At 40.1% G+C, this 27,588-nt stretch overlaps 2 protein-coding genes across 2 annotated transcripts in view; one reads left to right on the top strand and one right to left on the bottom strand.

Moving 5' to 3' along the window:
• The window catches only part of LOC126293412 (aprataxin and PNK-like factor), an 83,353-nt gene extending 63,901 nt beyond the window's left edge, over positions 1–19,452 (bottom strand). The window contains exon 1 of the mRNA XM_049986635.1: positions 19,196–19,452. Coding sequence (XP_049842592.1) covers positions 19,196–19,294 — 99 coding nt within the window. The 5' untranslated portion in view covers positions 19,295–19,452. The remainder of the gene's footprint in view (positions 1–19,195) is intronic.
• A 431-nt stretch (positions 19,453–19,883) lies between these two features.
• Positions 19,884–26,851, top strand: LOC126293411 (60S ribosomal protein L15). Its single transcript, XM_049986634.1, has 5 exons — positions 19,884–19,986; positions 20,281–20,478; positions 20,646–20,782; positions 21,054–21,164; positions 26,609–26,851. Exons 2-5 carry the CDS (start codon positions 20,307–20,309, stop codon positions 26,801–26,803), a joined length of 615 nt encoding a protein of 204 aa, XP_049842591.1. The 5' UTR covers positions 19,884–19,986; positions 20,281–20,306; the 3' UTR covers positions 26,804–26,851.
• The last annotated feature ends 737 nt before the right edge of the window (positions 26,852–27,588 follow it).

The following is a 27,588-nucleotide window of genomic DNA, read 5'->3' as shown; positions in this document are numbered from 1 at the left end:
TGCATTTTTTCTTTAAAGAAATTAGCACCATTCAGAATTACACTGAAGCACCAAAGGAACTGGTATAGGCATGAGTATTCCAACACAGAGATATGTAAACAGACACAATTCGGTACTGCAGTTGGCAATGCCTGTATAAGACAACAAGCATCTGGCACAGTTGTTAGATCAATTACTGCTGCTACAATGGCATGTTATCAAGATTTAAGTGAGTTTCAACAAGGTGTTATAGTCGGCACACAAGCAATGGGACACAGCATCTCTGAGGTGCCGATGAACTGGGGACTTTCCCGAACGACCATTTTACAAGTATACCGTGAACATCAGGAATCTGATAAAACATCAAATCTTCGACATTGCTGCGGATGGAAAAATATCCTGCAAGAACAAGGAAAACGACAACTGAAGAGAATCATTCAAAGTGACACAAGTGCAACCCTTCCGCCAATTGCTGCAGATTTCAATGCTGGACCTTCAACACATGTCAGTGTGCGAGCCATTCAACAAAACATCATCAATATGGGCTTCCGGAGGTGAGGCACACTCGTGTACCTTTGATGACTTCACGACACACAGCTTCACACATTGCCTGGGCCCCTCAACACCAACATTGGACTGTTGATGGTCAGATGAGTCTTGTTTCAAAATGTATATAGTGAATGGATGTGTATGGGTATGGAAACAATAACATGAATCCATGGACCCTGCATGGTAGCATGGGACTGTTCAAGGTGGTGGAGGCTCTGTAATGGTATGGAGTGTGTGCAGTTGGAGTGATATGGGACCTCTGATACGTCTACATACGACTCGGACAGGTGACATGTACGTTAGCATCCTGTCCATTGTGCATTCTGGTGGACTTGGGCGATTCCAGCAGGACAAGGCAAAACCCCACATGTCCCGAATTACTACAGAATGGTTCCAGGAACACTCTTCCAAGTTTAAACACTTACGCTCAGTAATGTTCCTGTCTGAGGAGTTTGGTGACCAGCAAATCTGGGATGCCTTACAACATGCAGTTCAGAAGGGATCTCCAGCCTCTCATACTCTTATGGATTTATGGACAGCCCTTCAGGATCCATATAGTCAAATTCTCTCCATACTACTTCAGACATTATTCGAGTCCATGCCACAACATGTTGCGGCACTTCTTCATGTTCACAGGGACCCTACTGATATTAGGCAGGTGTACCAGTTTCTTTGGTTCTCCAGTGTAGCACATCAACCTACACACAGACATCAGTTTACTGGTTAATTCATTACTAAAATGAAACGTAATATCTGTCTGACACAAAACTAAAATCATTTGATCATTAGCCTATACTGAGTGAATGAATGAATAATGCTAAGTACTTTCTTAAACATTTAACTACTGTGTACAAGACAAATGTGACAATCGTAAAGTTACTTAACACTTTCAAATTTTTTTAGATTTGTATACAAACAGAATTATTGTGTTTTTCAATACAATGCTACAAGTCACTATGCCATCTGATATCACCACAATCAGATATGAAGTCAATCTCTAAAGTCTCTCCTGAGAAAATGAGGTACTGGCAGAAGTAAAAGTGGTCATGAGTTGTGTGTTCTTGGATAGCTCAGTTGGTAGAGTGCTTGTTTGCAGAAGGTAAAAGGTCTTGAGTTAGAGTCCTGGTCAAGCATACAGTTTTAATCTACCAAGAAGTTTCACCACTTACTTTATACATAATGTTGCCAAGGAACCACACGTGCACAGATTACCACTGCACAGCCACCATCTGTTGAGTATAGCGCCTTCTGTCAATTAATTATTGCTCCACATGAGAAGCACAGGCCTATGTGTAACAGGGATATTGCACACATGCCATCTGTCATATTATGGGCCTGCGAATTTACAATCCTGTGGCCAAGATAATAAAATTAACTATATCTAGATATCTAATCGGTTGTACAATGTTTGTCTTTCTGAAGGTACACCTTACCAAGTTAAAGCAGTAATCACAATTAAGAAGATCTTCTGCCTAATGTATTTTATCAGGTTCTTTAATAATTGAATCTCAGAAGGCTCTCATCATGGGCAGTGTTTCTGTGGCTGAATAATCCAAAGAATGCCCTGTGGAGATACAGTGCTCATTTATGGATTACCTACTGGCCTGCAAAAGGCAAGTGTGGTGAGCATGTTCCATGTACCTTTTGTGCACGGTTTGATCAATGTAGGCTTTATAATATTGATGTGGTGTCCTGTAGACACCAACCTTTTGCAAATCCAAATCATTCTTTACAGTGTCAAGAACAGAGTTCTTTGTAGGTGGCTGGAAGATTATTTTAACAATTTTTCTTTAAGATTTTACCTAATTTAGACAAAATATTGCCGACATACGAGAGGAACACTCTGGGCTTTGAGAGGCCCATGTTTTCTTTACCTTGTGACTTGTATGTTTACTCCTGATTGAAGCTGTGCTAATATGACGTGAAGAATATCTCTTTTTCTTTCAATACAAGTTGTAGGTTTCCCAGCTGTCTCTATCATATAAAATATGTACTGAGTTCCTACTGTCCAAAGGACAGCCATAAATCGCAAAACTGTGGTGGCAACTAGATGCCTGCACATACAGATCTGTATACATGGGACCTTGGTAAACAGAACATCCTGATGACCCATCAGCTTTGTGACTGAGTAAGACATATAGAAATTGTAGATGGCCACCTTTATCCATTCCCACTGTACATTGTATATTCTTGTGGATTGAATTTAGACGACATAAAAATCGTAAAATAATCCCTGGAAATCCATGTACATGGATCTGTTAAAGGATACTGAATGTGTAAGTAGTACTGCTGTGTATATAGAGCTTCCAAACAATCTCTATTAGATGATGTCCACAAAGCAAAACCTTTTTAATTGCTGCCTTCAACAAGTTGCCTCTTGAATCCTCACTGAAAGTGGCTAAGGAACTGAACTGAATTCTAGATCCAGACAGAGTGGCAAAGTCTTTCCCACACAACTGGTGACAGCAATAATACGACAGCTGCTTGGGTCTGCACAGTTTAAGGAGGGCATTAAGGCAGCTGTCTTCCTGTGCATCAGGAAATTATCCAGTTACCCATATAAACTTAATATTAGCAATCCCACAAGGTTCCCCAACACGTTTCAATGAATTTTCTTGCAACCTCGTGCCATGCGATGTGCCACAGGCAAAGCTGACTGCACCTTCCATATGGAGAAGGGACAATTACACACTTCATTTAACGTTAATGTATTATGACATTTTTTGGAAGCCGAGTGTCACCTCTTTAGGTATCAATATCAGTTCTGCAAACAGAAATCTTGTGAAATTCAGCTCACTATACATCTACATCAACATTTTGCAAGCCACCTTACAGTATGTAATAGGGAGTACATTGTTACCACTGGCATTTCCCCCTTTTCTTGTTCGCCATGTACAGTTTGTTGGAAGAACGACTCCCAGTAAGTCTCCACGTGAATTCAAATCTTTCTAATTTTATCTTCATGCTCTTTTCACAAGCTATATGTACAAGGAAGCAATATACTGATTGAATCTTTTAGCAATATATACTCTTGAAACTCTAACTGTAGACAATACTGGAGTTCACCGAGCATCTTACGGCTTTCACGCTTACTAAATGAACCTGTAATAAAACACACTGCTCTTCTTGGGATCTTTTCTATTTCCTCTACAAATCCTATCTGGTACTGATTATGCAACTGATGAGCAATATTCAAGTATTGGTCAAATGAGTGCTTTGTAAGCTACTTTCTTTGTCGATGGGCTACATTTCCTGAGAGTTCTTCCAATGAATCTCAGTCAGGCATCTGCCTTACTCACGGTTCATTTTATGTGGTTGTTCCACTTCAAACTGCTCCATATGCATAATCTCAGATATTTTACGGAAGTAACTGCTTCCAGTAATTTTTCTCCAATTGTGCAATCATACAATAAAGTGTCTTCCTGTAGAGATACTTATAATTGTTACATTTTATAAAATGGAGAATCAATGGCCACTTCTCTGTATACAACAGCATCATACACGAAAAGCCTCATGGAACTTCCGACAGTATCTACTAGTTCATTCATATGTATTGTGGAATGTAACAGTTCTATAATACACTCTTGGTGACATGCCAGATGTCACTTTTAGGTCAGAAGTTTTCCCTCTGTGTGGAATGACTACTATGTTTTGTTTGCTACAAAATCTTCAATGCACTCACACAGCTGGCCATACAATGACTATACATTTGTATTTTTTTCATTAGGTGGCTCTGCGGAACTGTACTGAATGCCTTCCTGCAGCCAAGAACCACACATATACCTGGCCACCTGTATCCACTACTGCTTTCTGCATCTCATGGACAGACAGAGCAAGAGAGCCGGGCTTCACATTATCACCGTTTATGATAATTGTTTTCAGAAGACACACATTGATTCCTACAGGAGAGGTTTTCAGTCTCTAGAAATGTCATAATATGTGAGCATAAAACATGTTCTGAAATTCTACAACAGGTTGACATAACAGATACAGACCTATAGTTTTGCAAGTGTGTCTGATGGCCATTCTTGAAAATGGGTATGAGCCCCCCGCCCCGAATCATTAAGAATGCTTCATTCCTGTAAGTGTAAGACACTTACAGTACACTGCTGCTAAAGTGGGGTGCATGTAAGAAGACAGCAACACAATGGTTTCTCTCTCTCCCTCCCCCTCTCTCTCTCTCTCTCTCTCTCTCTCTCTCTCTCTCTCTCTCTCTCTCTCTCTCTCTCCCCCTCCCTCTCCCCCCCCCCCCCCCCCCATGTTTCTGCTTCTGACTCTGCCTAGCAGAATTTATATGCTTGGGGAAACTACTGCTATCATTTCTTAATGTAAAACTCGTCATGTTTGTTTTACATCACCCGTAATTAACACTATAGTCATTAAGTAATGTTGCTATATCTAAACTATACATTGGGACAACGAAAGTCATGGGACACTAATTCGCACAGATACAGATGGCAGTAATATCACATACAGAACATATAAATCAGTTGGGAATCCAATTTTGAGGTCAGTGTGGGAAGTGAAAGCACTGCAACAAAACAGATTGAAAAATTACTTATTATAATGATATAATTTTAAAAACCAGTTTGTATTAAAACAAGGAAAAAGCCTGTAAAGCTATCAATGCTCCTCATTAGATAAGAGCAGAATGATCACAAGAATATTCTGTTGTTTGATCCAGTGAACCACTCCTTACTTCTACAAAAATTACAGATGCACGGAATCTGAGACACTGCTATACAATGGTTCAACTATTACTAAACAGATAGGAAACAAAGAGTAATTCTGACTTCAAATTCAAGCAGTTACTCCTCTAATAGGAAAACTATTTCCCAAGAGGTCTTGTATGGTTTGATAGTGGATACCTACCTGTTTACAAATCACTTGCATGATTCTTACTGAGATACTGTTCAGGTGTGTTGGACAATACCAAACAGAGCTAACGGGGGATACTGAATGTATACAGAAAATGGTAGTATGAATGGTCACAGGTTTGATTTCCCACTGAAAAGTGTCACAGATATTCTAAAGGAACTAAACTGGCAGAAGCTTGACAACAGATGCAAACTATCCCATCTTTAAACAAAGAATCTAGGAACACACTTCAATCCCCTATGTATTGCTTCCATAAGGATCACGAGGGCAAGATTATACTAATTACAGTGTGCACATAGGCACTTAAATAATCATTCTTCCTGTGATTTATGCGTAAATGGAATGGAAGAAGCCCTAGTAACTGGCACAGTGAGAAGTAGCCTCTGGATTTTAGAGTACGACTGTAGATGTAGAAGGCTCAGACAATGATAATTAAGTTTAAATACGTAAATGGGACATATTTGGTAATCCTCTAATCATTTATAAAGATGGTGAAACCCACATTTAGTCTTCTGCCCCTTCAAGAAATTATAGTTTGCCAACAATGGGTGTCTGAGTCTAAAATGGATCTCTTTCTTGCAGAGGCATTGTGCTAAATGTAAGAGTGTAAGGAGACCGACATCCATCACGAATGACAGAATGTAAATCATAATCTTCTTCTTATTTCTCTTATGCCTTTGCTCTGCATTGGCACAGAGTTGGCAATGTTATTATTAAAATATTTGGTACGGTTAATATAAGGGGTGGCAGGATGCCCTTGCTGTCACCACTCCATTACTCCCGCCCCCTCCCCCACCTCCAGTATGATATAAGTGTACTCCAACTCAACTGTCTGCATGTAGTGTTATTCATGTGAAAATAAGAAAAAAATTTCTAAATGTCGCAAATTGTGTAACTGAGATGACACCTGGTAACAGCCTGTTATTCAGTTCATCAGACGTGGGAAACCACCTAAAAACTACATCCAGGCTCACTGGCACACCGATCCTCGTCGTTAATCTGCTGACAGATTCGATCCGAGGCTGGTGCACCTTCCCATCCTAGAAGCGGTATTTGTACACACACGGCTATCTGGATGGGCTACACTCAGAGTCAACAACAAAGATTACCCTGTTGGCATTTTTTGTGATCTTGGCAAGGCCTCTTGCTGTGTTGACCAGAAAATTCTGCTACAAAAACTGAGGTCGTATGGCATTAAAGGTCTTCCCACTGCACGGATGGAGTCATATCTTAAATATTAAATATAGTGCACAGCATGTTTAGGTGCTTGGCCCGGTCCTGTTCTTGATCTACATAAATCATTTACTGGGGGCACGGGAGGAGTCTGCAAAAACCGAAATGTTTGCCGATGACACAAGTGTTATCAACAAGGGGTCCCGCCCACCATCTTCTGTGGCACTGCAACTAAAGAGGGTGTCACATACTCAATATTTATTGCCTGATAATATTGTGTCAATATACGAGGTGCATTCAATAAGTATAGCAACAAATTTACATTGGGAAAAAAAAGGCAGAATTGGTTGTGGGACACTGTGGAATATTCCCACTTCAGCTCCTATACTTTCTTGAAGTACTAACAGGTGGCAGCACTATATACAGTCTTCAAATGGTTCAAATGGCTCTAAGCACAATGGGACTTAACATGTGTCATCATCAGTCCCCTAGACGTAGAACTACTTACACCTAACTAACCTAAGGACATCACACACACCCATGCCCAAGGCAGGATTCAAAACTGCGACTGTAGCAGCGGCACGGTTCTCGACTTAAGTGCCTAGAACCACTCGGCCACAGCGGCCAGCCCACAGTCTTCAAAATGGTGTCTGTGATGGAGGCACGTTCCCACCAGGTAGCTAGGTAGCTGTCATTGAGTCCCTTTCGGCAGAAAACCAGAGTTTTAAAGATATTCGCAAGTGCCTGCAGAATACCTACAGAGACCTGGCAGTGAACAAAGCATGGTGGGCCATTGGGCAAGGCCTCTGCCATCATTGCAACAAGGTTGCACAATCCCATCTGATCTCCTCTATGCTGGCCAGCCAAACACAGCTGTGGCTCCTGCAATGTTAGAGTCTGCGGACACTCTCATTTGATGCTGCCTTCAGAGTGAGTGTGTCATCACTTGACAATGTGGATGTATTGCAACTGCTGTTGCTATGTGCTTGCTTCAAACACCTCACTGCACCACTGTACGATTCTGTTGGTAGTACTGACACACACACATCCACCAGTCGGCGTACTCAGAAGTGCCCTTGTCACCTAAAAGAAGACCACAAAGAGCAAAGAAGGACAATCTGTCCAGGATTCCTTGCATGTTACGAGACTGACGATGACAATTGTTTGCCAAACATCATCACAGGCAATGAACCATGGGTTCATCACTTCGAACCTAAAACAAAACAGTGATCCGCGGAGTGGCGCCACACCACCTCCCCTCCAAAGAAAGTTCAAAGTCACACCCTCAGCTGGCAACAGTCTTCTGGGACTCTGAAGGTGCTATTCTGCTTGAAGTCCTCCCTCATGGTGCAAGTGTACAGTGCTACCCTTGGGACATTGAAGAAATGACTTCAGCATGTTTGTCACCACAAAAATGGAAACGAATTTTTCCTTCTCCACGGCAACACAAGACCTCACGCAATTCTACACACCTGAGAGGAGCTAGCAAAAATCCTCATGCACCATACACCCTGTATCTTGCACCTTCCGACTTCAATCTGTTTGGCCCAATGAAGGAGGCACTTCCACAGGACGCAGTTCGTGGATGATGCGGAGGTTATTTATCCAGCAAGATATTGGCTCCAGCCAACCAGTAAAGTGATAGCAGGCATACAAGCCCTCTGAGTAATGTGGTGTAAGGCCATTGCATTGAACAGAGATTACACTGAAAAATAGGATTTGTAGCCAAAAGAGTGAGGAATAATACAGCAATGGGAATCCTGAATAAAACAAAGCTGCCTTCAGACACAAGTGTGTTGCATTATTTATTGACCATACATCATATTTTGCCAAAAGTCCTGAGGCCAAGAATGGCAGAATATTATTGCACAATATTTATGCATGGGATGGGTCAGAACTCTGCCTTCGCAGTGAATGTGTCATCGCTTGACGGTGTGGAAGTTGCGTTTATTGCAATTGCTGTTGCTATGTGCTTGCAAAAAGAAAAACAAGAGGAAGTGGTGGTGGTTAAAAAAAGTGGCCTGGAAAGCACTCTACACACAGCCATAATAAAATGCCAAGAGAAAATGCAGCAGATATGGGTGACTATGGGAATTCACAGGTGTACAATACTGATAAATGCATTCTGAGTACATTAATGCCTGTACTGTTAGCCACAGGGTTTACATCACAAGTATACTTCTGTCACAGGCCTCTTTTGTTTGGCTGGAGCTCAAGTGGGAGCCACTGGCAAGTTGCAAAGACTTGTCTGCAGAGGGAGTTGGTGGACAGCCAGTTCGTGAGTGACACAGAGAGAACAGTAGGCAGAGGACCAGTGGGCATCGGTAGAGCATCGTAGGTGAGGGTGCACCCGGGTGGAAGTGGTGACTTCGGAGTGTGTAGTGGCTGTTCCAAAGCTTCACGGGAGCTGTGCATTGTGTGGCAGAACTGGGTTTTGTTGGGGCAATAATATGTGTCATCTCAGTGAATAGTTTGCAGCATTCAGTCCATGTGAGCTGCTCTGCTGATTGCTATCCTTCTTAATGACTCGTTATTTTAAAGGTTCTGTTTGGAAGTTGTTCAGTTTTCACCATTAATGGTTACTGTCAAAGCTCTCCTATCCGCAACATACTGAGCTCAACACCATGTCAGCATAGTTGTTATTTAACTTGGCTCAGTTGTGCCTGTCTTCTTAGGCCCCTGCAGCACCTCACGTTCTACGAAACTTCCGGCTTGCTAATTGGTCACTGGCACTGTAATTCTGGAAGTTCTTCGCCTGACCTGAAGGGAGGATCTAGAAGATAAAGTCTCAGCATATCAGGGTAGGTCAGTGTCCTATCTTTCCCTTACATTGCTGTTTTCAGTGAATGTGTTTCATAGCAGTTTTTGGTTCTCCAGGGGCAGATGGAGCAAACTATGTTAAAGAGACCCCTCTCCAACAGTTTGTGTTTACATAGGAAGCCAACAATATTTCCACCTTTTTAACATCGAGCCAGCATTGTGAATAGTAATAAGAACCACAAATATACATTTCACATGGTAGAAAGGAAAGAAATTTCAGATTTTAATGGATGGTGGTTGGATTTCTGTCTACGGCCTTGCCACAGTGGTAACACCAGTCCCCGCCAGATCACTGAAGCTAAGTGTTGTCAGGTTTGGCTAACATTTGGTTGGGTCAACTGCCCGGGTCTGCCAAATTCTGTTGGCAAGTGGGGTGCACTCAGCCCTTGTGAGGCCAACTGAGGAGTTACTTGATTGATAATCTGTAGAAAGCCAGTGTTCTTTCTCCTGATAACGATGTTGTCCTGAGTAGTCCCTGCCCTGCTATCCAAATGGGGGACTATTTTACCTCTGAAATATCTTACACAAGAGGATGTCATCATCACATAGCCACACAGTAGAGCTGCATGCCCTCAGGAAAAATTATGGCTGTACTTTCGCCTTGCTTTCAGCCTTTCACAGTACTAGCACAGAATAGCTATTTTGGTTTATGTTACAAGGCCAGATCAGTCAATCATTCAGACTATTGGTCCTGCAACTATTGAAAAGGCTGCTGTCCCTCTTCAGGAACAACATGTTTGTCTGACCTCTCAACAGATACTCCTTCATTTTGGTTGCATCTATGGTACAGTTATCTGCCTCCCCCTCAATGGCAAGGTCCATGGTTCGTGGGGGGGGGGGGAGTGGGGGGGGGAGTGGCGGGGGGGGGGGGGGGGGTAGGGGGAGTATCATCATAGTGCCCAGAAATGAGGAATATCCTACGCACAATCAACCCACCCCTCTTAATGTAGTATTCCGTCACCCATTCAACCTATCTGACATCCTGGTCCATCCATATGCCACACCCACTCCCAACACCTTGCCACATGTCACGTCCCTGTGGAAGACTCATGTGCGAAACCTACCTAATTTACACAGCTGTCGCATCCTGCTAAAGACCTATAACAGGTGTATCCTATCCCATCACAGGCAGGATCAGCTGCGAAAGCAGCCACATCATATACCAGCCCCACTCCAATTTCTAAGCAGCATTTGATGTGGTATGACCACCAACCAGCTGTCCATCTGAATGAATGGCCACCACCAAACCGTGGCCCAGAACAGTGTTGACCACCTAGTGGCAGAACAGTCTACTGACCACAGCATGCTCAATTTCAATGGCTGTGTCACACCTCATTTCTTCTAGGCCCTTCCCCCAACACTAGCTTTTCTGAACTATGGGAGAAGTTATCCTTGCAACACATCCTTTGTTCCAGTGGCCTCAGTATCTGCTGGCCCCTGTTCTGCACCCACTTCCACCCTACCCAGTACTCTACCTTCTCTCATCCTGCACCCACAACCTCTTCTCTCTCCTCTTTCTACACTACTGGCCATTAAAATTGCTACACCAAGAAGAAATGCAGATGATAAACGGGTATTCATTAGACAAATATATTATACTAGAACTGACATGTGATTACACTTTCACGCAATTTGGGTGTATAGATCCTGAGAAATCAGTACCCAGAACAACCACCTCTGGCCATAATAACGGCCTTGATACGACTGGGCATCGAGTCAAACAGAGCTTGGATGGCTTGTACAGCTACAGCTGCCCATTCAACTTCAATACGATACCACAGTTTATCAAGAGTAGTGACTGGCGTATTGTGACGAGCCAGTTGCTCGGCTATCACTGACCAGACGTTTTCAATTGGTGAGAGATCTGGAGAATGTGCTGGCCAGGGCAGCAGTCGAACATTTTCTGTATCCAGAAAGGCCAGTACAGGACTTGCAACATGAGCTCGTGCATTATCCTGCTGAAATGTAGTGTTTCACAGGGATCGAATGAAGGGTAGAGCCACGAGTCATAACACATCTGAAATGTAATGTCCACTCCTCAAAGTGCCGTCAGTGCGAACAAGAGGTGACCGAGACGTGTAACCAGTGGCACCCCATACCATCACACCGGGTGACACGCCAGTATGGCGATGACGGATACACGCTTCCAATGTGAATACATGCTTCCAATGTGCATTCACCGCGATGTCGCCAAACACAGATGCGACCATTATGATGCTGTAAACAGAATCTGGATTCATCCGAAATATGACGTTTTGCCATTCGTGCACCCAGGTTCGTCGTCGAGTACACCATCGCAGGCACTCCTGTCTGTGATGCAGCGTCAAGGGTAACCGCAGCTGTGGTCTCCGAGCTGATAGTCCATGCTGCTGCAAACATTATCGAACTGTTCGTGCAGATGGTTGTTGTCTTGAAAACGACCCCATCTGTTGACTCAGGGATCGAGACATGGCTGCACAATCCGTTACAGCCATGTGGATAAGATGCCCGTCATCTCGACTGCTAGTGATACGAGGCACTTAGGATAGAGCATGGTGTTCCGTATTACCTTCCTGAACCCACCGATTGCAAATTCTACAAACAGTCACTGGATCTCGAGCAACGCAAGCAGCAATGTTACGATACAATAAACCGCAATTGTGATAGGCTACAATCCAACCTTTATCAAAGTTGGAAACGTGATGATACGCATTTCTCCTCCTTACACAAGGCAACACAACAACGTTTCACCAGGCAACGCCGGCCAACTGCTGTGTGTGTAGGAGAAATCGGTTGGAAACGTTCCTCATGTCAGCACATTGTAGGTGTTGCCACCGGCGCCAACCTTGTGTGAAAGCTCTGAAAAGCTATAATATGCATATCACAGCATCTTTTTCCTGTCGGTTAAATTTCGCGTCAGTAGCACGTCATCTTTGTGGTGTAGCAATTTTAATAGCCAGTAGTGTGTGTTCTGTTTCCCACTCCCCAACATCATCACCATCATGTGCTGCACTACCTCACCCACTCTGGCGCCCATGTGTTGCATACCTATCCTGCGCAGCTCCTACTCCCCCTCTCCCCCAGGTTCCAGCCATCTCTCCCCAACCCTCCCTCCTGCTCGTCACCTTTCTCATCTCCCTACAACCCCTCACTACAAGTCAAGTTGCAGAACTGCAATCCCAGAATTGTGTATTCAGCAGGCACAATTTAGATTTACAGGTATGAATTGTGTCTGATGGGGGGAGGAGGGGGTTTGAAATTAGTCCTTTCGAAAGATGTGAAATTTTCAGTTCTGTTTCTGTGACAGTCTATGGTTCAACACACAGACTATATGGCCAGTTGTTACCTTTACACATAATTATTTACATTCTGTGAGAACCTTTCAGAGCACATTTGATTGGGAATACTGAGAAACCCTACAAGTTCATTTTTTGGCAAAACTGAGCCACATATGATTTTGTAATTTAAACAAATTGGCTGATTATTATACAGCTACATCCCATATTTTCTGGCATTTTCTGTGTTGTTATGCAGTATCGAGTATACCCCACATGTACAAAATATTTTATGTTGTCAGCACTGTTTTAAACACAGAGAATAATCTACGTGTGCTTATCGATGACCAGAAAATGGACAACCTAAGGTGGTTTCTACCATTACTACCAAAAGAAGTGCCAAAGAATGAACATTGCACGGAATATAATTTCAAAGAGAATGGAAATTAGGCATAATCTCTTTGATTTTTATCCATATTAGCAATAACGTAATTTTAAGCGATCATTTATGCTTATTTATGACAAAATTTTGAATAAGCCTACATGTTCACTAAATAAATTTTAAGTAAATGTCAAGAAAATCTCATTACAACTGTCTACAGTCCATTGGCATTCTTCCTTCTACTTTCATTTTAATGTTGGGGAGAAGAAAATCTAAATTTCAGCATAATTTTATAACCTGGAATGTTTTTGTATCTCCTGTATAAAGTTTACTTTTTCAACAAGTTAAGTTTCTCAATATTCCCATTCATTTATAGTATTATAAAGAAATACCAACAGTCCCTATAATAGAACAGTACTAGTGTCATAGACTAGAACATAAGTGGATACATTATACACTGCAGTGTCAGTAGGCCTAATATATGCTTGTTGTAAAGCCAACGCATAATAAAAAGATAATCAGTGTTCTTTCCACACCTTAGAATATATGTCTCTTTTTTAACATATAACTCCTTAAACATTAAATAAAAAAATAGCAGACATCTTAAGTCATCGCTAAAAGGTTCTTATTCCACAGAATTCAGAAGTTATAAGTTTCTTCCTACTGAAGGTAAAAACTGATTTTGTTTTACAATATATTCAGTGATGTAAAACAACATTGTTTTGGGACCAACTGTTTGGTTTCAAGACACAATTTACAATGGGCGTTCAGTAAGTAATGCAACACATTTTATTTATTTTGAAAGCAGGTTGGTTTTATTCGGGATTCTGATACACCATATTATCCCCCCACTCTTCCGGGTGAAAAACCAAATTTTTCATCATTTAAGGAGGCAATTTACAATAGGCGTCCACAGTGGCGGGTGTTGTGTGAAACACAAGAGGACGTGAACACCCTAACTTTCGACACCTTGTGAATTTATAGGTTATTTTTGTTTGAATACTGTGAACATAACACAGATGCTGGAATCTGAAAGATGCGGCACTTACATCTACTGCCTCTCTAGACTCCGTGAAACTTGGCATCAGGGTCTCGAGCACATCTTCAGTTGTGCAAGTTTTAAGGAGCTTGTGCGCATGTGCAACTCGTGTGACATAATTGCCTTATGGGCCAAATACATGCGGATTTCACAAACAATGTGTATAATTCACGATGAGCACAGCTACCCCTTGCCGCTAAGCTAGAAGTTTATATCAGTGCCATTAGATGGTAGCACACTGCAATAGAGTTATATCCCTGTTCACTCAACATAAACTCTGCTACATGGCAGCACTCTCCTCAATATGTTAATTCTCTCACTATAGTATATAGTAAAATCACATCGGACTTCAGTATATGTTAAAATTGCACTGACAGTAAACCTATTTTGTAGATTTCTAAATGAGTTACAGTATACTAAGTTATGAATTTTATGATACAGTAATCCATTTGAGGCACTGAGAATCATAAGGGCCTATAGCACATCATCGTCGATTGTAGCATTTATTCATTCTTCTGGACTCTGTTGATCTTATGGTGCATCAGGTTTATCTGTGCTGTAGTCCCACACTGTACACATGAAACTTAACAAAAAGCTGTATCACTGGTTTCTGATACTCTCTTAAAAGTGGAATTGACAGTGTTGTTCTTTAGGTCCTTATGGATCTCAGCACCTCATCTGCATTCTAGTCAAGTATCATGTTGATACACATTACTACTCGGGTTTAATCATTTCCACAAACAGCACATTGTGTTTAGAGTTGGTTGTTTACTGTGTGGGAACTGGCTTTCGCGCGCAATGTAAATGTGAAGTATGTTGCATATATTTTAACTGCTAACAGAAAAGTAAAGCTGTGAGAAGGGGTCGTGAGTCATGCTTGGGTAGCTCAGTCAGTAGAGCACTTGCCCGTGAAATGCAAAGGACCCGAGAGTTCGAATCTTGGTCAAACACACAACTTTAATCTGCCAGGGAGTTTCATATCAGCCTGCACATCACTGCAGAATCAAAATCTCATTCTGCAAACAGAAAAGGTAAATCACCAGGAAAAGTTAGCCGCAAAGGAACTAGGGCCTCCGAGAACAGATTCCTTGATTGAGAGAGTGATGAAATCAAATAAGTGTGACTACAAGCGAACATTTAACAAGAAAATGTACAGTTTGCACAAATTGTTGTGTGAGCGCAGCGTAAGAATATCAGATTTTCAGGCCAGAAGTAAATTCATGAACTAATACATCTCTTAGGGATCCTATACATTTGTCCGAAAGACTGGAAAAGCACAAAAACTCCCACAAACACAAAAATGCACAGTGGAGAGCTGCGAAAGCTTACATGTTACTTCATAACTGCCCTATACTGTAATCAATTATCTACAAAACAACAAAATTCCACAACAATAATTCTTTCTTTTGTCAGACAAGTTATGAATCTTTATTATTATTATTATTATTACCACCACCACTGTTATTATTACTGGCAGTGGTTGTAGTTGTATAAACTTGTTGATAGGCATAACTGTTATACTGCAGACACTATTAATTTCAGACATTCAAATTTATCTGAATCTAAAAATGTGTATGAATGTATACGCACAAGCCACCACCGGGCATTCGATAAGTAATGTGACAAATTTCTTTTTTGAAAGCAGGTTTGTTTTATTCTGGCTTCCAATACACCATATCCCCCCCCCCCCCTCTTCTGACTAATAAACCCTATTTTTCAACATAATCTCCATATGCAATGTGATGGCTTTACTGGGAGGGCTGTATGCCCACATGGTATTGCTCTACTGGTCAACACTCAAGCCAACATCTTGTTGCATCAGTAACCTTCCCATCATCCACATACTGCTTCCCACAGAGTGCATTCTTCACTGGACCAATCAGATGAAAGTCAGAAGGTGCGAGATCCGGGCTGTAGGGTGGATGAGGAAGAATGATCCAATGAAGTTCCATTAGCTCCTCTCCGATGTGCAGAATTGTGTGAGGTCTTGCATTGTCATGGAGAAGGAAAAGATTGTCTGAAGTTTTGTGGCAATGAAATGCTTATGTCATTTATTCAATCTCCTGAGTGTAGCGCTGTATACTTCAGGGCTGATCTTTGCGCCGTGACAGAAGACATCAAACAGAATAATCCCTTCAGAGTCCCAGAAGACCATTGCCATTACTGTACCAGGTGAGGGTTCATCCTTTAACTTTTTCTTCAGAGGAGAGATGAGGTAGCTGCCACTAAAGGGATTGCCGTTTTGTTTCCGGTTCAAGATGTTTGACAAAAAACTGTCACAATTAGCCTCTTTAATGCACAAGCAATTCCACATCTATGGTCCCTAATCACTCTTTGTGGTCTTCTGTTAGGCAGCCAAGAATCTAGCAGATGCATATATTTCATTACCCCGACTGGTGGAGAAGTGTGTTAGCAGTACCAACAGAGACATCCACATGCGTAGCATGGTGTTTGATTATGACCCATCAATCTTGCATGAAATTATAGGGACTGAAACGACAATATTCCTTGACATCTCACAACAAATTCTTCATTTTTCAACCAAAATCAGCTGAGAAAAAAAGGGTTGTATCTCTCGTTGAATGCTTCTCGTGTGTGTTTCTCAAAACCTAGCCTACGTTAATATGGGGTCTGTCAAGACAGTAACCTCCCCCCCCCCCCCCCCTGACTCACTCTCTCTCTCTCTCTCTCTCACACACACACACACACACACACAAAACTTCAATTCCTCTCAACTGCTTTCTTAGGGAAATACAGCAATGAAGGGTATATGGAAGGGGGCACAATTGAACATGAGGGGCTTAGGGATGTTCTACATGCCTGTTCTGAAGAAGAATGTAACTCCAGAAGCTGATCTACAGTACTGAACACCTCACCTGTTGGGCTATTTGTTGCCCAATGCCTCACTGAATGGTGAGCAGTTCTCTTCTTCCACTCAACACTGATTTTTCCAAATTACCATTCACAGTAGCACCTACTTTTAAAATCGGTAAATTTTCAGCACTTTTTTTAACTGATTCATTTTCATTTTATTGTCCATTTCCTTAAAACAATCACTTTGACATTTTGTCTAAAACTTCAGTATGTGCACTTGTCAGGCAAAGGAACAATACAATTAGCACTAAGCAAAGGGTGGTAAAAAGACTACTCAGTCACCAAGGATTTGAACTGTTATCACAGGCATAATGAATCAGATGTATAAAGAGGAATATATACAATAATTACCTTATTCCATTTAAAAGATGGAATGAGAGTAGCTCAAACAACAAATTTTGCTGAATACGAAAGTTACTGATACAACAGAGAGCTAAAAATACAAAGAAAAAATAAAGTAAGAAATTCCCCAGCATGCTGATGTACAAAAATGAAAGATGAACATGTGAGCTACCTACGACACAACAGCATTCCACTGATAGTTAAGAATGGAGATTATTAACTGAAACATACTATTACAAGGAATGAATATAAGCACATATTCAGTCCTTAACATGGCAGCTCAGTCTGTACTACATTATTCCATAAACTCACCAAAAAGGTAATGAAAGTATCACACAAATGAGAAAACAACGTGTAATGTAATTATAAGAGACATGACGGGACATGCAGGATAAGAAAAAAATTCAATTAGTAAACCAGACATCACCGTTCCCTCTGTTGTGTGTAAAATTTTATTTGTGCATGTACAGAACAGAATACTGACAATATTTATTCTGCATGTCTTAATATTTTGGAATGTAGGTTGTGATGACTGACTTATCTAAAGCATATCCCAAGGTATATGTAGGTTTGGAGATGACTGTTGTATTTTGAATTGGCAAAGCCAAAAAATAGGAAAACTTATTTGTGGTGACATTCTAACCTGGATCATAACCTTAGATGTGGGTTGTGCAAAGAATGCAATGACACATGCATATCCATAATTGTTATAGAACAAATTTTATACATATATATTGCATTTCAATGAGTGATTTATGTCTGCAATTTTACGATGATTGCAAGTCAAACCAAATGAGTAGTATTGGTTAATCCGATGTACCCTACACCACAGGCACCTTTTGTAATGCTCAACCTGCACATGAATATCAAACATGCTTGTGTGTTCTGAGTATTGAAAAGAAAGAAAGGTGCCTGGATACAAACTGAAAAGCAGTAAAACTTTACAAAGGGCCATCAGAGAAATCTAAGACTGTGGAACAGCTAAACTGTGAATCAATGTTCATATGACTTTTTTAAAATGAAATCATGGGGATAGCGAGCTGGATCGGTGAAGATAAGTGATCAGTTTTTACTATTACAAAAAGTAATATCACATTTGCTCTTAATCATACAAGCATAGGTAGTGCAACATCTGTGCATGGGTGGCCCATTGTATACTCTAGCCATAATATTAATTCAAGTGTTCACTTGCAATAGAGCTAGAAATGTGAGTAGTAATATATACTTCACCAATAATTAAAAAGAGGTCAACTTTCCAAAATTCCTTACCCTGTGGAAAAAAAAAAATCTGCTCGTGTTTGTAAAACATGGATGGGAATAAACTAAAAGGGAACACAACTAACAATTTAGAACAATGGATAAGAAAATCGAATCTCTGAGCTACACTTTTTCCATCACAGAATATATTAAGAGTCAGGGATCGCACCATGAAACATTTTGAGAGTATGTAACTTAAATGTCTAATTTTTTTGTGCCATATTTACATTATGAACAAGGCGTATTTCATCTCAGTGCAGACTCAACAAGCTACCGAGTCGCAGTGTTTACAAATATCCACTGAAATAGGAGTAGGGTAAATTTTAAGTAGTGAGTTCCACAAAGGACTCAATCCTTCAGTTTAAATCTTTATTTATCCACAAACGTACATACTGTATAAACTTGCTCATCTTTTCCTTAAAACTCAAACACTTAACCAAAACAAACAAAAAAAAATTGGAGCTGCGAGCACCATATTCAATAAACGCACATTATTTATTACAAAGCGTAGGCTCAGAAGTGTAAACGTACTGGCGAACTACATATATCAACCAGCTCTGAGAGTTAGTGTTGTCGTAACATGTGTATTTACAAGTATATTTTGGGAGCTAAATGTCAATATATCTGTTCTTATTTATCGGCACTCACTTGCATCACTGGTCCGCGACCGATTATAGTCTCACCAACCGGAATATCAACTTCATGTTTCGCGTCTCCATCTAACCGCACGAGTGTAATCTTGCTCATTATACGAAATTATTATTAAAATGTAATCGGATTTAATCAAACAGAAGACGAAAGGAAGTAAAAGCATAACAAATTTTCTTTTGCGCCTGAATAAAACCAGTTACCATGACAACCAAAGATCACCTACATGATACGTGTTACACTGTTACTGAAAGTCTGGTTTCCTTTCTGTGAAATTATTCGTAATTTCAATAGATTCAATTTAATTACTTAAAACTTGAGGCTTCACCATTGATTTTGATACATTTTTCATTTTGATTTATAATAATAACTGGGTTAATCATCTTACCTACTCGTTCTACAATCACTCAGAAAAAAGTTCCATATCCTTTCACTATCAATTAAGAATTTACAAATTAACATAAAACAGCAAAACTGAATGAGTATTATTGTGACTGACATCGCAATAACAATTTTGCTAGTTCGACACATTGTGGAACAATAGTAAGCAAAACATGTACACAGAATTAGTAGGAGCATAACATTTCCGAATTACTTTTTTATTAGATGTTCACTTAATTATTAATTTTCCTTTTTACTTAGCTGCGAAAGACATATTTTTGTCCTCCCTCGCGCAGGAGTGTCTCCCGACATTACGTACAAATGGAATATCTCTGAATGTAAGCTCTGAGATGCCTTCTACAACTTTGGCATACACATCTCTTTCCTGTTGATCGTAGAGGATTGGGAAGGTAGGAACGCTTGTAATGATTATTGTATCGGGTTGTAAATTCACAATCTGTTGACCAATGGCGATTTTCTTAACTATTATTAATGTAATGTGTGTTTGTTAACAGTTCCGTATGCTACTGTAATAGTTTAAAGAAATTACTACCCTAAATATTTATCTAGATTTCGGTGATCATGGCTGCAACGTGTTCACATAAATTTTATAACCCTCTTATATTTTAGTCAAGCGTTGCTTATATTAATGATCATTTTATTATACCATTTTCGTGGTTTTAATATTAATCGCTTTATTACAGATTGGTACCCCATTCCATAGTCGGCCATGGGGGCCTATAAGTATATTCAGGAATTGTATAGAAAGAAGCAAAGTGATGTTATGAAATTTTTGCTTCGTATAAGATGTTGGCAATACAGACAGCTGACGAAAATGCATAGGGCTCCTAGACCCTCACGACCAGATAAAGCTCGAAGATTAGGGTACAGAGCCAAACAAGGTTTGTTGACTACTTTGTGTGTTACCCTACAATTACCAGTGATGATGATTTGTACATGCACCACGCTTACATTTTGTGTGGGGATATACTGTACCACTGATAATTTCCGATAGGTTTTGTAAACTGATCCATATGAACATCGAGATACTAACGTCTTCATATTTCAGGATTTGTCATCTACCGCATTCGTGTTCGGCGAGGTGGTCGCAAGCGCCCTGTACCAAAGGGTGCTACTTACGGAAAGCCTAAAAGCCATGGAGTTAACCAGCTGAAGCCCACACGTAACTTGCAGTCCATTGCTGAGGTCAGTTTCCGAAAATCTGCTAAATAAAACTGCATTGAAATGCTACTTGTGATATTTGTAATTTGACTACGCCGTGAAAAATTCTTTGGGGTTATTTTCTTCTACTTTTCTGCAAAAGACCTCGGAAGGAGCGATGTATATGATGAAATATCTAGTGGACTGAGAGCTATGATTGAGTGATCTTCCTTGGATGTCTGATACCACATAAACCATTCATAAAATTCGTTTTTATCTTTCGAATTTGACTAATTGTATGAAATACTTCCTGCAGGAACGAGTTGGAAGGCGTTGTGGTGGTCTGCGAGTGCTTAACTCTTATTGGGTTGCACAGGATTCCACATACAAGTACTATGAAGTAATATTGGTGGATCCGGCTCACAAGGTTAGTTTTCTAAAATTCAAGCAGTGTATTCTTGAACATATGTTTCTCTACAAAAAGTTTATTATTTGTGTAATATGATTTGTACAATTGCTTCTGTGACCTATGTTTTGTTATTGAGGAAAGTATTGAAATGCAAATTGCTGTGGTAGAATCTTCTGTTGATGTATGTCACATTGTCTAGGATACACCCAGGTCATTTCCTTGTAGCTTTTGTTATTAACTTGTCCTCTGACCTTGGTTGTAGAACAGAACTTGTATCACTCATCTACAATGAGTTGACTGTTCCATCAATGTTACTGAATAGACATGATATTTGAACACATTCCTTGGATTTTGACTATTAACAAACTGTTGTGAAATTTGTGTGTGTTGCATGAAGCCAATTTGAAACTGCAACATAACAAAAGGGTTGATGCCCTGACTTTTCCTTGGGTGTTGACTTGACACAGATTTACATTGTGTATCATGCTGTCAGTTATTACATGCTTATTGGCTAGATGAAGTTGTACATTTTACTCTGAAATATTTGTGTGGGTTCTTTTTAAGAGTTCTGGCCTGCTGACATTGTTTCTCCTTTTCAATATATGGGTATGTTTGAGAAAGAACATGAATGCTGTCTAGGTCAACGGCTGTTCATTGCAATTGAGTTCAACATTGAATTAGACAAATTTGCTACCAAGAAATAGACTTAAGCAGTTTAGTATATTGTAAATATATTTTACTCTACATAAGTGAGGAAGTCTTTCCCAATTGATACCTCATTGGGTTTTGGGATTCCTGGCTCCACATCTAGTGCAGATTCCTGCTGGAAACCAATCTCGTAGGGCCATTGCATTTGTTTTTATTTCCTTTTGTGGGATATGTTGCTCTGTCCAATAACACTTACATTCACTTTGATCTGTACATAAAACTGATGGTGCCTCTATAAACCAGTACTTTTTTACTACTGGCAGTGGCATTGGACAAGTGTTTTTTCATGTGCACAACTTTAACTATGTGTTTCAGAATGTATGTGGTTGAAGTGACTGGACTGCTCAACTTGAAATGTTGGTTGAGATAATACTGATCCATAGAGTAGCCACAAGTCTAGATTAGGTTGTAAGGTGAGAATTTGGTTGAAGAGTTGAAGCCAACAAATGTAAATGCAAGTAATGGTTATGGTGACAGATTGTCCTGTAGTACAGCCTATTGACATCCACACCATAATGAAAGGCACTTTCCCATACTTAAAGTATTTTCCATCATAAAAGTAAAATTGCAGGGTATGCACATATTGTAAATACTCTATGAAGAATGCAAGGGTATCTATTATGTAACTTTCACCCATACACGTGGTAAGTTTTCAGCTGCTGCAATTGTATTTGTTGGACTTGACTTTCAACAACTAACTTTCAACAACTAACACTTGTGCAAAAACCACGCACAGAACAGTGAAAGTGTACAGAAAATAGTAAATATGAATACTTCTAGCTGTAGGTGCCTAAGTGTGTGTCAATTGTAAAGCTGTTTCAAAAGTTCTAATCATTTGAGTATGTGAATATGTTCATGGCAAATGAGTGGAATAATTGTCATGAGAAGCACGCAAATTTTAAGTTGTCCTATCAAAGGCTCCCACTTGTCTTTCATGTATTGAAGCAGCATTTGATTAGTTGCAGTCCTATCAAAGGCTCCCACTTGTCTTTCATGTATTGAAGCAGCATTTGATTAGTTGCAGTCCTATCAAAGGCTCCCACTTGTCTTTCATGCATTGAAGCAGCATTTGATTAGTTGCAACATTTAAAGTATATGTTGGCAGGAGAACACACCAGTGCAGTGTTGGAGTTGTAACATGTAATGAACATCAGCAGGAGAGTGCTGAATATCAGTGTAGTGAGTTTTTTCAGAAATATATTGGGCCATGCAACAAAGCAGCTGCACAAGTAGTAATTGGGGTTTGAAGGAGTGGTGAAATGTTGCCAACTGTAGCCATACTTAAGTTTTCTTCTAAATGTGCTTGTGTCTGTGTATGTGCGGATGGATATGTGTGTGTGTGAGTGTACATCTGTCCTTTTTTTCCCCCTAAGGGAAGTCTTTCCGCTCCCGGGATTGGAATGACTCCTTACCCTCTCCCTTAAGATCCCACATCCTTTCGTCTTTCCCTCTCCTTCCTGAAGAAGCAACCATCGGTTGCGAAAGCTAGTAATTCTGTGTGTGTGTTTTGTTCATGTGCCTGTCTGCCGGCGCTTTCCTGCTTGGTAAGTCTTGGAACCTTTGTTTTTAATATATTATTCTGAATTATGGCATATTAGCTTAAGTATTAATGAAGTTTTACTTGTCCAGAGGGGCACATAAATGATATTCTTTGTCACAAATATTTGGCTATTCTATGAATACGTAACACTTTCTGGGTGTGCCATTGCGCCATTTTTCCGAATGTCTTGTGATTTTAGTGTGTGTGGTTAGGCTGGAACCTGAATACAGTTTGAATTGACACAAAACACTTGGTTGTGGTGACACTGATCTGTAGCATAGTCTAAGGTCTAGGTTAAGTAAGGTTAACAATTTGGTTGCAAATTGGTGAAGTGTAGAAATGTGAGAGCAAAAGACCTGATTGTGGTGACAGGCTTACCTATATCACAGTAGTGAAAATGTAACCTTGCTTTTCAGGAACAATAGGCATTGTCTCAAGTACATTGAAATTCTGTAGGATGTTGCTATAGGACAAAGCCTCAATTGATGGAATCATTAATGACATTACAAATTTCCTATTTCATGAAACTATTAATTTTTAAGCAATTGTAGCTTATTGCAGCTAGTTTGTAGCATGCTCACATTGATTGTTGCAGAAGGGCTACATGTGACATTGTTCCACCAGTATCGAGAACTGTGATGTATTAAGAAATTTGAACTTCGTAAACTCTGTAAGATCTTACTGTTCACGCACAGAATGTGGAGAGAATTAAGGTGGTTATTTCGTGGGTTACCTAGCTGAGTGAACACTGAAGTTGATAAGTCATAATACCTCAGACCACATTTTGCCCAATATAGTTCAAAAGCTTTATGTGACATAGGCTCAGCACGTCATTGGAATTCCCTTGCAGAAATACTGAGCGATGCTACCATTATGGCCATCTATACTGAGCCATGCTACCTTTATTGCCACCTATAATTGCGAAAGTGTTGCTGGTACAGGATTTTGTGCACAAACTATCTCCCAATTATGTCCTGTAAATGTTTGATGGATAGCCATCATTGGCCTGAACTGTCCAAATTGTTCTTCAAACCAGCCACAAACAGTTGTGACCCAATGACATGTTTGGAAAGATGAAATCTATGAATGGCTGCAAATGGTCTAAGTAACTGTATGTAACCATTTCGTCAGTGATGGGATCACTTGGACTAGAGGACCAAGTCTGTTCCACGTAAACACAGTCCACACTATTATGGAGCCACCATTAGTGTGCAGTGTGTGTTATCTGCAGATAGGGTCCATGGTGTCTGTGCTGCACTTGAATTGTATCCTCAGGTCTTACCAATTGAAATTAGTATTCAATTGACCAGGCCAGTTCTGCAGTCTACAAGGCCCAAGCAATATAGTGATAGTCCCAGCAGAAGCACTACAGGTGATATTATGCATTTAGCAAAGGCATGTGTCAGTTGTCTGCAGTCATATCCCATTAACACCAAATTCTGCAACACAGTCCTAACATACGTGCTTGTCACACATCCCACTTCATTTGTGTGGTTGTTTCAGTAAGTGTTGCTTGTCTGTAAGTGCAAACAGCTCTAAGCAAAGGCGACTGCTGTCGGTCATTGCGTTGATGCCATTGGCCACTGCATTGTCTGGTGAAAGGTAATGTCTGAAATTTTGTATTCTCAGCATGCTCTTGATGTATTAGATCATGGAATATTGAATTCTGAAACAATGTCTGGAATGAAGTACCCCATGTGTCCAGCTTCAACTACCATTCCATGTTCAGTCTGTTAATTTCCATTGTGCAGCCATAATTGTCGGAAACCTTTTCATGTGAATCACCTGGGTACAAATGACAGTTCCACCAATGCATTGCACTTAATACCTCGTGTACACTATTGTTACACCATGAATTTTGTCACCTCAGTGTATGTTCTGTTGAGGATATTGCTTGAAACAGACATTACTTTCCCCCCCTGTTGAAGTGAGTAAACTTCTGTCTGTCTGGCAGAACTGTAGTGCAGGAATTCTTTCAAAAATGCTGCAAGCATCCCTTTTGAGGAAACCAGCATGTTAACTTTCCTCAACACTAAGGTTGTGGTATGGCATCAGTTTACTTGGTTCTATACACTCTGTAAATTACTTTAGGACATACATTTTGTTCCTGTTTCATGCTAAATATTTTTTATTGTTTGTGTATAAGTGCATTGAAAATATGGATAATGTGAATGGCTGACATGTCACATACAGTGTGCTCGGATTCTGTGATGTGATTGGTTGGTCATGTCTTGCTCTGTGATCCTCACAAAAGCACAGCACAATCTTGGTTTCAGTTCCTGAAGCTATTGTGCCTTTTTTTGCTGGATTCGTATTTATGCTTGTGTGTTTCAAAAGTAAGCAGTTTGTGGTCCATTGCATTAGTGATATATCCAAGCCACTTTTTTGTTCTTCAGTTTATGCTCAAGTGCCAGGTGACAGTGATATGTAAAAATAGTACATTTAGTGTTCGTACTGCCATTAGGATATCTTTAGTTGTTCGATCTGGCATTTTATGCCAAAGGCGATCAAGGTTGCAGATTTAAAGTCTCTGTTGTTAGCAATAGTTTAACCTGTAAGGCAGTGTCAAAGTAGCACACTCACAGTGGCAAAGTGATAGATTTTGGAATTGGTTGTTTTATTTCTGTGGGTTTCTTAAATTAGGCAGTATAACATTTGATGTTCCTTTTAATTTGGAGGTGGTGGTTGTACTTTTACCGGTGACACTGAATCACTTCTCCCTTGTGATTTAGCAATACACTTAAGAAGTTAACCAAAGCTTCTATACACTTGGAAATACTTTTCTTCATGAGAGGAGAGGAGGGGGAGCAGGCAGTAGCAGTCAAAAGTATACAATGCATTCTTTTGCTGATTCATTGATTCACAGAACTTAGGTATTCATTTCTGCGTGACTTTATATTTTTGCAGGATGTTTTGCCTCGTGTGCACCAGAGTTTTAAGTATCATTTGCATTCCCTGATGCTTTGAACTGATTTTTTCAAGATCAGTACTAGTTGCTACATGTTTGAGGTGTAGTTTGTGATCCAGAACAATACTAGAACTGTTAGTTAACTTATAAGATTACTTCTGTGGCAAATTTTTTTGTTGCTGTGGCAGTTGACATCAGTTTGTGTGTCAGCATTAATATATATGAACTTAATAGTATAATATTGCAGCTGTTTAAGATTGTTTAAGGGAATTAAACACCTGGAAAAAAATTGTCTGTTTCTTGCAGGCAATTCGCCGAGATGCTAAGATAAACTGGATATGCAAACCAGTGATGAAGCATCGGGAGCTGCGCGGACTTACCTCTGCTGGCCGCAAGTCTCGTGGCCTTGGCAAGGGTCATCGCTACAGCCAGACCAAGGGAGGATCCAGGCGAGCCAACTGGCTCAGGAGAAACTCTCTGCAACTCAGAAGAAAACGTTGATTGTGTTTTGTTGGTGGAAAACAATAAAGTTCTTTTCGTGGTCTTCTATTTTTCAGACTTCTCCCTCTTATTCATAATCCATTTCCCATGCTATGAGTTACTTTTGCCCTTTTGTACATTCAAAGTTCTAAAACTTTTTGATGCTGATTGAATATTAACGCTTGCTGCCAAGAAATACAGTGACCACTGGTGCACAATAAACAGCAATCAGTAATATCAAAAGTCCACCATGGAATTACCTTTGTTGTGAATAGGTTTTTAAGCAATCTATCCAGAAGTTGACTCACATTACAGTTGATAAATTGTAATAATCATTTTTGCTATTAGTTATTTTGGGTTCCCTTTGGATAGAAAGTGGTGGGTGGACAGATGTAACAGGAAATAAGGTACTTTACAGGGCGCAGTAGTAATGTGATTTCTTCATTGATCCTCAAGGGAAATGGTCAAAATCTCTTGAAACATCTTGAGAAAGGTGGAACTGTATTGCTCTCTTCTGGTTCAACTGTAAATGGACACTTTCGGGTTTCTGGAATATTTGTTAGTATGGGAATAGTACATTTAGACTTGAAGAAATCACAGAGCTAAACTCATCTTGAATGGTATTAAGAAACATGCTTGTGTTTTCTATCAATAGACTGATTCAGTTGCAAAGGGAATATTGCTGTGTTTTTTCTTCTAAACTTTGTATTCAAATTTTCTAATGCCAAGTGAAACATTGCATTGATTAAAAACATTGTCTCTAGGAAATAGCTTATTTGGCTATTGATGAAAGCAGTACATATATA

This window comes from Schistocerca gregaria, chromosome 10 (genome assembly GCF_023897955.1).
Source record: "Schistocerca gregaria isolate iqSchGreg1 chromosome 10, iqSchGreg1.2, whole genome shotgun sequence".
Taxonomy (NCBI): domain Eukaryota; kingdom Metazoa; phylum Arthropoda; class Insecta; order Orthoptera; family Acrididae; genus Schistocerca; species Schistocerca gregaria.
Note: the sequence above shows the minus strand (reverse complement) of the source record. Positions and strands in the feature narration are given on the sequence as shown.